The sequence below is a fragment of the Dryas octopetala genome, chromosome 3 (assembly GCF_963921425.1).
Source record: "Dryas octopetala chromosome 3, drDryOcto1.1, whole genome shotgun sequence".
NCBI classification, from domain to species: Eukaryota; Viridiplantae; Streptophyta; class Magnoliopsida; order Rosales; family Rosaceae; genus Dryas; species Dryas octopetala.
The window spans coordinates 3,451,808-3,466,156 of NC_141368.1; the positions used below are offsets into that span (position 1 = coordinate 3,451,808).

A 14,349-nucleotide genomic window follows, 5' to 3' on the forward strand; every position below is an offset into this window, starting at 1 on the left:
AAGTCCCAAGCTCAGATAAAACCAGTTGTCTTCAAGTAAACCATTATTTCCACTATGTTGTTCAAATGTTGGTGGTATTACCCCATTTGTACTACAATTCTCTTTGAGTGGAGGTCCACAATAAGGTTATTGCATACAATTCAATTCTTCACAAGTATCTGATCTCATTATATATACCATTTTGCAATTTATTATTCCAATTATAATATTTTGCAAGACCTCGAATCATTAATCCATAGCCCTCCAATAAATTCTTATCGTTGTTCCCCTGAAAGGCAACCCCAGCACCAACAACAGAAACAACAAAAGGAACCACAATCGGCCGCTAAAATGCAGAGTAATTACGAAACTGAGAAGACGGAAAGCTATGGGTTCTTGATTTTGTCAAAACTCACAAGCGCATATGCTATTATCCATACCCTCGTGCTGGGCTTCATTGATCTCTGTCTCTCACATTGTGTTTGTATATTAACACTAATTTTCAGAATTACATTAAGCTGAAACGAGCATAGTTTTTAATTTAAATTTCACCCCTTTTACAATGTAATTCATGTTTTATTGATGCCTTGATGGAGCATTGCCCTCACTGTGAAGAGGTACATATTTATGAAGTAAATTGTAAAGAGGTACGTACTTATTTATGAGGTAAATCTTACAATTTCCTGAGGGACCAAAACAAGCCTTGAAAAAAGTTTGGTACAAAATCATGACAACAAAAGGGTAATCTTTGGTACAAAATCATGAAAACAATATTTTCTTAAAGTAAGCCAAAAGAGGACAAGCTAGCTCACTCTATATATATGCACAACTAGCTAAATATATTCAACAATTACACCATAAAGTTTAAGTACTATGTTATTAAGGAATCGTGAAAGAGCAACACTCCATGGCATGTTTACCAGCAACGAACCAAGTATACACCAAAACCCGAATGCGAATCCTAGTCCCAAGCTCAGGTAGAACCACTTGTCTTCAAGTAAATGATAATCTCTGTGTTCCCCAATTGTTGGTGGTATCACCCTATTTGCACTGCAATTCTGGTTCAGTGGAGGTCCGCAAAGTTTATTACCAATAAAACTAAACTGATCAAAGCTCTGAAGCTGAGTGCTTTCTGGAATGTGACCTGACAAATTGTTGTAGGACAAGTTCAAGTAATTGAGAAATGTCAAACTTGAAATGCTAGGAGGAATTTCACCATAAAGTCGGTTCATCGACAAATCAAGAGATTCTAACATTCTCATATTACTGATCTTTGAAGGGATTCTTCCAGCCAAAAGATTATTTGATAAATTCAAAGTTTGCAAGGCAATGAGGCTGGTCAGTTCCTCAGGGATCACACCAAATATGATGTTGTTTGAAAGATCAATGCTTGCAACCAAACTGAGTATTTTGCTATATTCCACTTGTCTCCCTTTTGTCACAAAGATCGCATTCTCCATGTAACCCTCCCGAAAATAAAAGTCCATACCAAAATAAATTGGATCGTTTGATTTTGACAAGTTGGCCATGGCACTAAAATTGTGGAAGCACTTTGGAATTATTCCTGAAAGATTGTTATATGCAAGGTCCAAGATTTGGAGATACCTGAGATGACAGAGTTGGTAAGGAATGTCACCTTGAAGCTTATTCGAACGAAAGTCAAGAACCATCAAATTTGAAAGGCTTTTCCCTAACCATGTTGGTAAGTTCCCGACAAGTTCATTCCCACCAAGCTGAAGAACAGACAATTTCGTACAGTTCTGAAGGGATGAAGGCAATTCTCCAGATAAATGATTATTGCGCAAGTGCAATGATTCAAGGTTTGCCAAGTATCCCATGGAGCTGGGAATATTCCCAGTGAAGTTGTTGTCTTCTAAATTTATGGCTCCCAAAATTGGCCAATTCATCCAACAATCAGGAATTTTTCCAGTGAGAATATTGTGTCCAAGATGGAGGAGTTCTAGTTGTTTTGGTACATCCATCTGTTCACAAAAGAAGTGCAACACAGATCCAGAAAATGATGATTTGGAAAGGTCTAATGCTGCTACTGTGGAGGAAACAAGAGGTAATGAACCGTTGAACAGGTTAGAACTTAGGTCAATCGTTGACCCTGGGGCGCCAACTATTTCATTTTGAATCTCCCCATACAATTGATTGTGTGAGAGATTCAGATACTGTAAATGGGAAGATAAGTTCCACAGCCAAGTCGGAATGGTATCTGAAATTCCTGTACTGGATAAACTTAACATCTCTAATTTTGTTTGTCTCGAAAGCCAGGTAGGAAATTCATGCCCCAAATGCCAATTATCTAAAAGCAAGTCGCGAATTTGAAGAGGAAGCCAATCTCCACTAGTTTTCAGAGTCAACGAGTTTTCAAATGCATACAAGGACTCCAATCTTGTAAGATTAGTAAAATGAACTTCAGACACTACACCTTCTAATGAATTATATGAAATATCCAAAAAAGACAACATTTCCAGTTGGCCAACGGTTTCTGGAAGAGTTCCACTAAATTGATTGCTAGAAATGGATAATCTTTCTAAGCATGACAGATTTCCTAGGGACATTGGAATGGGACCTGATATTGAATTAACAGAAAGATCAAGGTGGGTTAAATGTTTCAAATGTCCTACCTGCTCTATTAGATGACCTGAAAGATTATTATACCCTAATGACAATGTCTTTATTTGAGGACCTAAACTACAAACAGACAAACTTTCAAAGATTTCTGATACGTTTCGGCTGAAATTATTGTAAGACAGATCAAGATGCATCAACTCACAAAGATTTACAATTGGAAAATCAATTTCCTCCAGAGTCGTGTTCTTTTGTGGACTGCTAACAATTGGACCATGGAAACCACAATCATTGAGATCAAGAGAAACTAAATTTCTAAGACTAAAAAACCAACTGGGCATCAAAGAAGCAAATTTGTTCAAAGAAAGATCAAGGATGGCAAGTGAAGTAAAATTTATGATAGGAAGAGGGGGAAGGTGATCAAGTCCACAGTTGAACATATGCAATTCTACCAAAGATGGGAGCATGTTTGTTACTTGCAACCAATCAGATGCTTTGCTAAGATTTAAATAACTCATGTCCAGGTGTTCCAAGTGAGAAAGACCAGAAATCCATTGAAGGTTTTCAACCTTAAAGTGATTCAAATCAAGACGCAGATCGCGTAGACTAGAGAGATTTCTCAGTTGATGAGGAATTGTTCCACCAAACTCTGCGTCTGAGAGGTTAAGATATTTTAAACTTTTAAGAGAACCTAAGAATCTAGGAATTTGTGTTCCTTCAAAATCATTGTTGCTTAGGTCCAAGTAGTTGAGATGCTTTAAATTGAGAAGGGAAGGATTTATCTTACCACCCAAATCAGAATTTTGAAGGTGGAGCTCGCGAATGTGACCAGTGAAGTTATCACAGACAATTCCAGTCCAATTGCAACAGTCTCCTTCTCCAACCCATGATGAAAGTTGATTTGCAGTATCATTAAGATCTTGCTTGAACATGAGAAGTGCTTGTTTTTCTCCTTCTTTGCAGGGCACACCCAGATTACCATTGCATAAACCAATACTAAAAGCAATGGTTGCAATAGTTAGAAACCTGACAAGTAAAACAGCTCTCATGGTTCTCTCCATAGAGTTTAAATTATATTAAGTAGGTGATGTGTATGAACAATCAACCCTGTCCAATATATACTAGGGAAGGGCCCTATCTATTATTGCAGCCTCACTTTTTCTAAACCCATCCTCTGCGGCAGGTCTGACAAATTTCTTGACTAAGTTATAGGTCCGTCAAGTGAATAGAAATAAAAATAAGAGTATCACTTTTTCTAAGTCCACCTCCATCAATGTCTGGAAAAGTCCTTGACTACAACACAACATGTTCAATCAAGTGGCTGTGGTACTGGGGCCAGAAAGAAAATTTGAGTGGAAAATTTGGGGTCACTGATACTGATAGTCAAGTTAGTACAATATTCTTTTGGAAGGCAAATTTAGGTTTTGTTTCCAGTTTGCTTGGAAGTGCCACTTGTTGCATTTGGATGATCTTTCCAAGAGCCATTGCTTATTGCAGCCTCACTTTTTCTAAACCCATCCTCTACGGCAGGGCAGACAAATTTCTATTCTAAGTCCATCTCCGTCAATGGCAGACAAACTGACAAAGTTCTTTTCCGAGTCAGAAAAAACAAACACAACACAGTTAATATTGCAGGGTGACTTTTATCTTTTCACAATACAACTTGTTCAATCAAGAGGGACTGAGACCACAAAGAAAATTTGAGGGGAAGTGATAGTAAAATAATACAATTTTTGTGGCCAAAAAAAAAAAAAAAAAAACAATTTATTTGTTGAAAGATAAACTTAAATTCTGTTTCCAGTTTGCTTGGAAGTGCCAGTTGGTGCATTTGGATGATCTTGCGAAGAAGCTTGCTATTGCTTATCATAGAAAGTAGCTTCATCAGCTAGCTTCTTAATGTGCTCAAAATCTTGGGTTCGCCGGAAGAGTATTATAGCAATGACTGTCACAAAGAGCCCTGCCTTGCATATCAAGTTGCCAGTTTGTCCCACAACATCAAGCCCTGTCAAAGCATCTACAACATATCCCATGAAGAACCCAACCATTGCCGCTCTACCTATAAGATAATCCAAGTAGTAAGTGATTTTTAATTCTAATTAGAATTAATTAAGATGATATATAATGCAGCATAATGCTAGATGACTACATTTTTTGTCCACATTATCGAACCACTTGTTACGTCATTGACTAGTTGGTAATCGACACAACACTTATCATATCAGTCTGTCACATAATGTGGTTAACTAATGTAGTCTAAAAATATGGTCCCAGATGCATAATTCAAAGAAATAAGTAGCGCAAGTGCTTAAAGTGATGGAGGTTTGAAATTCAACCGTTGAGCAGCTCAGCCTCTGGGAGATGTGATCTTCTTATCCATGCCCACCAAGGTATGATGGAGCTTCTAAAAAGTACTGGGTCCTCATTGGTAGCTGCTTCTGGATAAAGTTCAAGGAACTTCCTCCTCTTTGCTTCTGCAGTGCCAATAGTACATATAAACTACGCAATATCTCATGGAATATTGTATGAAGAAATTTGAATTGGAGGCAAGCAAAGAACAATTACTTCTCAAACTTGAATCCCACAAAAAAACATGAAAATTGTAAAAAATACACAGCTTTTAATTTGTTATAAATCTCAGAGAGGCCATTTAGAGCACCTGCTAGAATGATACCATCCCAGTCCAACTTGCCATCTTTGGAAAACATATTCAGATCCCATGTCCCATTCTTCCACCGCTCATCAGTGAATTTCATCACAGACAATTCTGTATCCAACCATGCTTTGATTTATAGTCAGAAGACACAGCACCTCTGCCTCTCGTCTATCAATTTGTGAAGCAAGCTTCTCTAACTTCTCTTGTGCAGCTACGTTAAGACCATTTTGAGCTTCCACATCCAGAGCAACAACATGGGTGGCCTCTTTTGTCCCCAGAGAACGAGCTGGTCTGGGTTGGGGCTGCTGTTTCTTAGAGGCATGACGGGAACCGCAAACTATTTTCAATGAAGCAGAGATGGCAATGGAAGCCATGCCTTATCTAATAGCTCTTTCTGTAATTCTTGTTACTTTGGTGCTTCAGTTTCTTGTTTTTTCCCTTTCTGACAATGGTCTTATAGATAGAAAGTAGGGAGGAAGCCCATGCATCGACATTTGAAAGCTTATCTTCCCTCCCCTGAATTTGTCAGTGAAGTTATGGGCAAGTTAGCTATTCACTGTATCTGCCTTTAACCATTTGTATTTTAAAGAATCAGTTAAATCAGTAAAAATGAAATAATAAAATATGACATGGAACTAGCTAGCATAAGCAATCAAGTTAACGGTTTCTTTATGTATAATTTCCTCCATAAATGTTACTGAAGTTGATTTTGAATTTCACTGATTCTTTCATTCTTTGTGAAAATTTGGATGAAGAAAGTTCAGTTGCTTGAATTTAGAACAGGATTTATTAATGGACAATCATTCTTTCAAAGCCAAAGATGGACCACGAATAGTGGCTACATATCACTGACCAATTAATTTTAACTAAATTGCAGATATGCATTAAGGTATGCAAAATGGGGTACTTCAATCATTAAGTCAAATGATAACAGCAACATTAATGGGAATATAAGAATAGCAGCTACCAATTTATCTTGCCAGATACATTGTGAATTTGACAAGATCAGAATTTTGTTAATAAATCACCCCCTCTAATGAATGCAAAATCTGATAAAAATGCCACAACTGTGAAAAAAGATAACAGAGAATTTTGGAGGTATGTAAGAATGGCCTCCTAGCTGCCTTTTTTTGCTATGACTGTACGTAAGGGGAAAAAGAAATGCAACAGGCTGACTTGAGAAGCTCTTCATGCTTCCCAACCCCTTAAGAGGGTGGCGCGTGCAACTCGGTTTACACCCAGTGTGAAGGCACCCATTCTGAGATTACATTCATGGGTCTTGCACATGTTCTTGATGTTATGAAAAGCCCGAGTCATGTACCTTTGAAGCTCGTTATTGACCTTCTCTTCCTCCCACATAAATCCTTGAATATTCTGACAAAACAAAACAAATTTCAACAGGTTAAATTTTCTCCCAAATATCCTAGTGCAACTTACAAAAAAAGGTTCCAAATTATCTACAAATGTTTTTCTCACTACTTATTGGGTGTCACCTATTCATTTGAGCCACAAAATACCTTCAACCCACCAGTAAATCATAGAGGTTTTCATTAATCAAATTAAGATGCTCATTTTTGTCATACTCTTCATAAATAAAGATATATCAATAGGAGAAAAAGTTTTTCCTCTGCCAGTCACCTGAACCCACTCAAAGTAGCTAACAGTCACACCACCAGCATTTGCATATATATCTGGGAGAATTATAACTCCTTTCTTGGATAAAATCTGCATTAATCAGAAATCATCCATCAGAATTGTAATTATAATTTTTTCATATAAAAATCACAGAAAAAAAATTGCAAAAGTACCTCATCTGCTTCTGGATCGGTAGGATGATTTGCTGCTTCAACAATGAATTTGGCCTTCACAGATGAAGCATTTTCCCTTTAAGCAGAAATGAAATAATATAAGTAAAATGAGTGGAAGTATGTGTAATTAGACAGATTAATTTACGACAGTCAATTACGAATCCAACCTACGCAACCATCTTAAACACTCACTTCCCTTCTCAAGAAAGAGAGAGGAGGAAGATGAGAATGAAAGAAAGGGAAATATAATGGAAGTATAAGAAACATATATTGTACAAGAAACAAAAAGCAAAGCATTAAGTTTGTTGGCAAAAGGCTCAAACCTGTTCAGAACTCCACCTAAAGCAGAAGGAATGAGAACATCACATTCATGGACAAGCAGTTCATTAGGGTCCATGTTATCTCCACCATTGAAATTTAGCAAACTCCCAGTGCTTTCCTTGTGCTTAACCAACTCAATGATATCTATTCCATTCGGGTTCGTAACTGCACCAGTTACATCACTTACAGCAACAACCTTACCACCTCTCTCATGTATAAGCCTTGCTGCCCAGGATCCCACATTTCCGAAACCCTATAAAAGTTCACCCAGAAATCATCTTTTGACATGATCACTGAATGTTTTAACAAAGATGACAATATCAAATGTACATACCTGAATAACAAAAGTCAGATCCTTAATTGACTTCCCATATTCAGCAAGTAAAGCTTCTGTTCCAAAAACAACACCACGTCCAGTTGCAGCCTCCCTACCTAGCGATCCCCCAAGATCCTAAAAACCCAAATGCAAGAAATAAGAAAACAATGAGAGAATCTCTATGTTAATTACTTATCCCAATTCTTGAAAACTGTTTTTTTGGCTTCTAGTACTTACAATGGGCTTTCCAGTGACAACAGCTGGTGAGTGACCATGAAATTTGGAGTACTCATCCAAAATCCATGCCATAGTCTGGGCATTCGTGCCCATATCAGGTGCAGGAACATCAGTGTGAATTCCAATGAGGTCATGAATCTTCTGAGTAAAGACACGAGTCAGACGCTCCAACTCACTGGTACTTAACTCCCTTGGGGTGCATCCAATTCCACCCTTTGCTCCACCATATGGAATGTCTGCCACAGCAGTCTTCCAGGTCATAAGTTGAGCCAGGGCATTGACTTCATCTGGATCCACCTTTAACACCAAACCAAGAAATGTTTCAATAGAGAATTCACCAACAGAGTACATACATTCTTCTAATTTATCTTTTATGCTGCTGTTTTCATTTTCTCTAAACGCCAGGCAGAGGTTCTATATGGAATCATTACTATAGGAATGTGGGTTCGACAAAAGAAATGTAAATACTGCATAGTGTTTGCAGGAAACAGGGGATATGATATGGGTTCTCATAAGAAAATAAGAAAGACTAATGAACATGGCAAATAGGTGCAGAAGAAAAAAGTTCATTACATTTTTTGATACCATAACTTCTTAGGGATCTCTGTAAGACAGAACCTTGTATGATTACATATGAACTGTTCAGCCAAACCAAGATGATTTTGAATTGGAAGTTAAACACAGAATCCATGTGCCCAAAAGTGTTAATTCTTTTTAATGTAAATTGAATATATTTTTGACAAACTAAGTATTATTAATTTATTATAACCTTTTCGTACCCAAAAGTTAGGAATCAAAGTTAAAAATATGTAATGATTATTCTTCCCTCCCAGACTTTTTCTGAAGTATGATAAAGTACTTTCAGCTTTATCTTTGAAAGGAGACCCAAATACAATATAATCAAATCATTGGATCTACACAGAAAATCAAAACATACACTTCATGAAAAAAGTTTAGAGCTTTAAAAACATCCTAATAAATTTAATATAAGACCCTAAAACCCAATTGAAATTATGCAGTACTGGAACAAACAGATCATGAAAGACAAACAGAAGACAAAAACCCAACAGAAACAAAACTAATACATCACCTCCGGATGATATCTGATCCCTCCCTTCATTGGCCCACGTGCATTATCATGTTGTACTCTAAATCCAACGTACGAAACCAAGCTCCCATCGTCCTTGGGAATTGTGCACTCCACCTTATCCACCACAACAGAGACACACACACATGTCAGACAAGAATTTCTCGGGAAACAAACAAAAACGGTCAGAATTCAAACAAACAACAACAACAACAACAACAACAAAAGAGTTGATGATGAACCTTGATCTCTCTGAAAGGGATCAAGAGACTCTTCTCAATCTTAGCATCGAGGCCAAGAATACGGGCCGCGTTGCGAAAGTTACGGCTTGTTGCGGCGAGGGCGTTCATGGCTGGCTCGTTGGTTAGAAAACTCGGAAACAATGAATACCCAGAAAAAAGAGAAGTGCTGGAAAACTTGAAGACCCAGCAAAAGTGAAGGAATTAAATTGGGTTAGTAAGAAAAAAGAGATGGGGTTTAGCTAGTGAGACAGTGAAAAACAGAGAGAATGGGAACAAAGAGTATAAGCCAGTAATGGTGGATGAAAAAAGCGTGATGTGGTTGGTGAGTATATATAGGGAAAAGAGTGGTTGAAATCTACTACTGTTTGTTCTTTGGACTTTCATAGGGTTTTGGAGAAAGAGAGAGAGAGAGACAGATGGGGATCGATGCTTCGGGGGTGCCTACTATGGAAACATAATCAATTAGATGATAAGCTCGACAGCTTGGTCAAGCACAAATCTAACAACAATGAATATTTACTAAATTACTAAATTGCCACGCTCGGGGCATTAATATTCCCTTGACAATAAGGACACAGATTGTCATATTTCGTTGTTAAATTAATAGAAAGAATTAGTAGTCAAGCAAAGCCACCTATTTAGTTTGAGGGAACTGGAAGCAGAAAATAAGGGGACAGATCTTCACGTGAAATTTATGGCATGCATATAATCTTGCGAACAAATTGGTTTTTTTATTTTTTTATTTTTTTATTAAAATTATTATTATATTTGGCTTCCACCTCGTTTGGAGAAGGCTTATCTGGGCTGTTCAACGATTGGACGGTGACGTGCCATCCCAATCTCCATCCTTCAAAATTCGTTACAACGCTTAGTCACGACAGTTCAGAGTTAATTGGTGTCCGCTAATCAGATTATGCCACGTGGAATTGACAAGGTGGGCCGCGCCTCGAGCTTACTGAATTGGACCAACGCTTTGCCGCGTATTCGTGGTGACGTGGACAGATGTGCTTGAAAAATGAAGGTAATTTGTTTTTAGTGTTTGGCTTAAAGTCAGAGACTGGTCGTAACTTGTGAGAGATGATGTAGTCTTCTTGTAGTGTAATTACTAGTGGTAAAATGCATGCAGTCCATTCCAAGGTTCAGTACAGCATGCTTAAAACGACTTGAATGTGTCACTTATTTATTTTTTGTCTTTGGCCCCTTTAGTTGTCCGCATAGAGTTTTATCTTGGCATATCATGACTAAATCCGAAAATGCAATCGAAATGGGAAAGAATATTCAAGCCTAATGGTGAGAAATTTGAAATGGGGAAGAAAAGAAAAATAAATCACAGGCATGGAACAAATCAATAGGTATCACGAAAAATCAGGGAAAAAGAAAAGCCAAATCTGAAGTTGGAAAGAATTGGGAAAAAGATCAGCAGATATCATTCAATTTTTTTTTTTTTTTCACTCGGGATACCCAATTGAATAGAATTCAAAAATATTTATTGAGGCACCAAAAATCAGAGCATATAATTCAATATTTTTACTCAAAAAATCCAAATCAAAACAATAACATAAGGGATATAGACAGATACACAAGTCTACCTTTTCTTCTAAATTTCCTCTTCTCTCTTCTTGAACCTTTTTACTTCGGACCCTTAGAATAGCTATCTTAGACTTTGTTACTGTTATTGGCATTTGGTGCGTCAGCTTGATGACATTGGAGAAACAAAATTTAACAAATCAACCATCAGTACTCACAATATGATGCATTCCGTCGGCCATTTTGCCTTGGCATTCTTTGGTTCTTTGTATTTGTTACGAGCCAGATTATTAACCATTAAAAAAAAAAAAAGCCTCGTCTTTTTACCTGCAAAGGAGAAACTCAACCCATTTTACTTGAAGGTTCATTGACTAGAAAAGCCTAGGCCTCAAAGGCCAACAATAATCTGTGCCACTAAGCCATACACTTCCTTAAAATAGAGTTCTCATTTGGAGAAGAAAATCATTCAACTCAGACAAGCAAGGAAAGTACACTGTATTCTCATTAACAGAGAGCATAACTGTCTTCCAACCATTCTCATCCTACCATAATCTTACAAGGTATCCAATCAATACAAAGACAACTACCAGAGGATCTTCTCAAAGTTTTTGTGATATTTGTCGCAGTCTCCCTGAACTCCCTCGTGCACTCAAAAGTCTCAAAGATTTTAGCATTATAACGTCAAAATATTTCTGAGAGATGGAAAATCCTGCACATTCAGTTCTTGACGATTCTCCTACAATCAATGACAAAACTTTCAAAATAAATAAATAAGAGCCTGAAATGAAATTTACAAAAATAGTCTTAAGAACTACTGCGCCCCGGTGGAAGTTCATTCTTCACATGATTTGATAATTTTGTAAATTTTAAAAGTGGCAAGATTTCAACACTGGTATCGCAGATCATCCACAATGCCCAAATGGTCAACCAAAACAGTGAAATGCCATTGCTCTTCAATAGAGTGATACAATACTCATGCATATACTTTAATGTAAGCATACAACAAGTCGGAATTAAACTAATGTGTAGGCCAAACTAAAACTAAGGTGACCCAGATGATCAGGCTGAGATAAAGTAGCTCCAGCTGCTACTTGAAAGCATCGAACTAATGCAACTTTTAGATCAGTGAGATAAACATCTTATAAATCACTCCCACCAAATGGCTCAGATGGTTTACTTGGTCTGCTCAAAGAACAACTGCAGCGTAGCTATTCTCATACATGAGAGGTGTAGACTGTAGTGTAACAATTGCACATATCATATTGGCATATTGCCATATAGGTGGGGGGAGGAGAAAAAAAAAAAGGAAGAAAACCTATCACGTTTGCAACTATCAACAAATAGGGGTGGCATGGTATGTTCAGAAAGACGTGGTAGCCATTTGATAAGCAATTTCCAGCTGCCCCAGCCAGTCTGCACTCCCTTGTGATGTCTAAGCACAGGTTAGCCCCTTCAATTTTCATTAAATAATCAGTTAACCTCTTTACCTAACACACCCCCTCCCCCAAAACAAAAGGGAAAGGGAAATCCCACCCATGGAGAAAATAAAACAAAGAAAACTTCTTTGGTTCTTTTCCTTTCTCCTCCCTACTTTCAGCTGGTGGGTCTAAAATGCATAATTGATCTGATGGAAGCAAGCTGAATGAGAGATGTAAATTACAGAAAACTATTGTTAACCAAAACTTACATAGATCAGAAAGATTCACGAATTAGGTAATCACCATCCAAGAAGCAAGAGAGAAATGCAGACATATAGATAAAACAATTATCTATCATCTTTGAAAAACTTGGACTTTATCATATGAGTTTGATCATTGCATCATAAGTTTTGAATGAGAAATAATGCCAATCTCATAAGCCTGAAGACCAAGAAATCAAAGCTTACCTCATCTGATATATTTTCCATTGCTGTTATTATGTATGATTTTGTCAAGTTAACCTTCTTTCCTATAGTAATAACCACATACATAATAAATCAGGACACTGATCTAGTATGGTCTTTTGGTGAAAAATTGCTGAAAACTTGTGCTTGCATATTGATAAAGAAAAGAATTCGATAGTTTACATACTTCCTTTTTCTTCGATCAACCCCACTATTCCTTGCATCGTTTTTGGCAAGAGCAGACCCAGGGGGTATGGCATACTGCATAGGAGAAAGGGCTGGAGTAGTTGCTGTTGCAGAAATTGTTGTAGCAGGCACAGGTGGAACAGGAGGCACAGGCTGCTGAGGTGGAGCAGAAGCAGGAGGTGCAGCAACAGGTTCAGGAAGGGGTCTTGGTAATATATGTTTCAAACGGTTGTTCCTGTAGTTCTTCCAGAAGTAGAATTGCTGCCTATGTGCCAATTCCTAGAAGTTACAAGAACTAGATGAATTTACTCTATTCAAGACTGAAAATTTCAACATAGAAAAACATCATTCCAGATGTGACTCAAAGGGGAACATAGAAGCATCAGAAACCGACCTTGTTCCCCGGATGTGCCATTGCATTGCGGAAGTTCGCATTTTGGAGTTGCTCAAGAAAAAATAGGCAATGAGGATACCTGAATAATTATGAAAAACGATTTCGAGGGTCAAAAAGGAAACCTTAGAAAAGAATGTTAGACCATTCAATGATTGAAATAGACAACTTGCTTCAGCTCAAAATGACCACACAGTTATTCAATGACATGGGTTTTCGCTCACATTATAAATTTGATGTACTCAGGACGCTGCCAATACTGAAGATATTTCAAGTACCCTATGAAAGATTCATCTTCAAAGTAGCGATTTTGAGCCAAATCTGTATTAGACATACAAAAGTATAAGCTGCAGGAAACCAAATGCAAAGACCACTAAAGATTTAGGGGGCAAAAGGCACATACTAAAGGAGTTTATAGCACAATTCTGTATGCTGATTCAGACAGAGTAAATACAACCAAAAAAAAAAAAGCAAAGTGAAAGAAGATATATACAGTGAATGTAGGTGGGATTTGCGAGACATTGGACGAATTCCAATTCAAGCAAGAATCGCTGCCGCCCATCATCTGGGTCCTTGTATATGCTATTCGACCTGCAATTACAAATACAAATCATTCAATTGAACAATTTCTTTCTCTGTTACAATGAAACAGGAAACCTTTGAGAAATTACTTAAGAAAGAGTGAACTCCCACCCACAAATTTTCTGAGATGGCTGTGTTTGGCAGCCGGGAAAGTTTAGGACAGGCAAACTATTAAATCAAATGGGGGTGACGAATTTTGATTATGAATTATTATCCCAAAAACCTAGAAGGAAGAAGTTGGGTTTGCTTACAAGGGTGTATCAGCTCCTTCATCACTCTCTGTGCTAGACGCCATTGAAGTATTGAACCCTCCCACGCACTGAGATATTGCGAGCGATACTCTCCTCTACTCTCCTAATTTTATTTCTACTTGATGTAAAGACTAAATCGGTCCCCTTCTCGTCTCTGTAACAGTTTTAGACTTTTGAAGCGCGCATGGGCCGGGCCGGCCTTGTCTCACCCGAGCCCAATCATTTGTGAGTGCCTAGATTTTCAACCCATTGCTGTATTCTTGACCCACTTCCTGTTTTTGTGTTCATGATATGATTGATATCATTTGGC

At 37.6% G+C, this 14,349-nt stretch overlaps 3 protein-coding genes and 1 pseudogene across 5 annotated transcripts; all 4 read right to left on the minus strand.

The window, feature by feature from the left end:
* Window positions 1-519: 519 nt before the first annotated feature.
* Window positions 520-3,687, minus strand: LOC147289668 (receptor-like protein EIX2). Its single transcript, XM_086235321.1, has one exon. It carries the CDS (start codon window positions 3,615-3,617, stop codon window positions 813-815), a length of 2,805 nt encoding a protein of 934 aa, XP_086091447.1. The 5' UTR covers window positions 3,618-3,687; the 3' UTR covers window positions 520-812.
* A 653-nt stretch (window positions 3,688-4,340) lies between these two features.
* Window positions 4,341-5,814, minus strand: LOC147289669 (light-harvesting complex-like protein 3 isotype 1, chloroplastic; annotated as a pseudogene). Its single transcript, XR_015121349.1, has 3 exons — window positions 5,213-5,814; window positions 4,890-5,027; window positions 4,341-4,612 (listed from the first exon to the last, which is right to left on the minus strand). The product of XR_015121349.1 is annotated as a light-harvesting complex-like protein 3 isotype 1, chloroplastic (transcript).
* Window positions 5,815-6,124: 310 nt separating this feature from the next.
* Window positions 6,125-9,637, minus strand: LOC147289670 (glutamate dehydrogenase 2). The gene is made up of 8 exons (XM_086235177.1): window positions 9,221-9,637; window positions 8,982-9,095; window positions 7,892-8,188; window positions 7,673-7,789; window positions 7,341-7,591; window positions 7,018-7,093; window positions 6,848-6,934; window positions 6,125-6,583 (listed from the first exon to the last, which is right to left on the minus strand). The coding sequence occupies exons 1-8, from the start codon at window positions 9,326-9,328 to the stop codon at window positions 6,398-6,400; spliced, it is 1,236 nt and encodes a 411-aa protein (XP_086091303.1). The 5' UTR covers window positions 9,329-9,637; the 3' UTR covers window positions 6,125-6,397.
* A 1,584-nt stretch (window positions 9,638-11,221) lies between these two features.
* MED31 (SOH1 family protein) lies at window positions 11,222-14,177 on the minus strand. Of its 2 annotated transcripts, XM_086237590.1 has the most exons (7): window positions 14,040-14,177; window positions 13,700-13,797; window positions 13,431-13,527; window positions 13,210-13,288; window positions 12,817-13,094; window positions 12,633-12,694; window positions 11,222-11,483 (listed from the first exon to the last, which is right to left on the minus strand). In XM_086237590.1, exons 1-6 carry the CDS (start codon window positions 14,081-14,083, stop codon window positions 12,682-12,684), a joined length of 609 nt encoding a protein of 202 aa, XP_086093716.1. In that variant the 5' UTR covers window positions 14,084-14,177; the 3' UTR covers window positions 11,222-11,483; window positions 12,633-12,681. The 2 variants fall into 2 exon arrangements, with proteins under 2 accessions (XP_086093716.1, XP_086093715.1); XM_086237589.1 differs by lacking the exon at window positions 12,633-12,694.
* Window positions 14,178-14,349: the final 172 nt, after the last annotated feature.

Coding starts and splice junctions, on each gene's coding strand:
- LOC147289668 (XM_086235321.1), bottom strand. CDS start 3,617: ATGGAGAGAACCATGAGAGCTGTTTTACTTGTCAGGTTTCTAACTATT.
- LOC147289670 (XM_086235177.1), bottom strand. CDS start 9,328: ATGAACGCCCTCGCCGCAACAAGCCGTAACTTTCGCAACGCGGCCCGT. Junction 7,790..7,891: donor TTGTCACTGGAAAGCCCATT/GTAAGTACTAGA, acceptor TTGGGTTTTTAG/GATCTTGGGGGATCGCTAGG. Junction 7,592..7,672: donor ATCTGACTTTTGTTATTCAG/GTATGTACATTT, acceptor GAACTTTTATAG/GGTTTCGGAAATGTGGGATC.
- MED31 (XM_086237589.1), bottom strand. CDS start 14,083: ATGGCGTCTAGCACAGAGAGTGATGAAGGAGCTGATACACCCTT. Junction 13,289..13,430: donor GAGTACATCAAATTTATAAT/GTGAGCGAAAAC, acceptor ATAATTATTCAG/GTATCCTCATTGCCTATTTT. Junction 13,095..13,209: donor TGGCACATCCGGGGAACAAG/GTCGGTTTCTGA, acceptor TGTAACTTCTAG/GAATTGGCACATAGGCAGCA.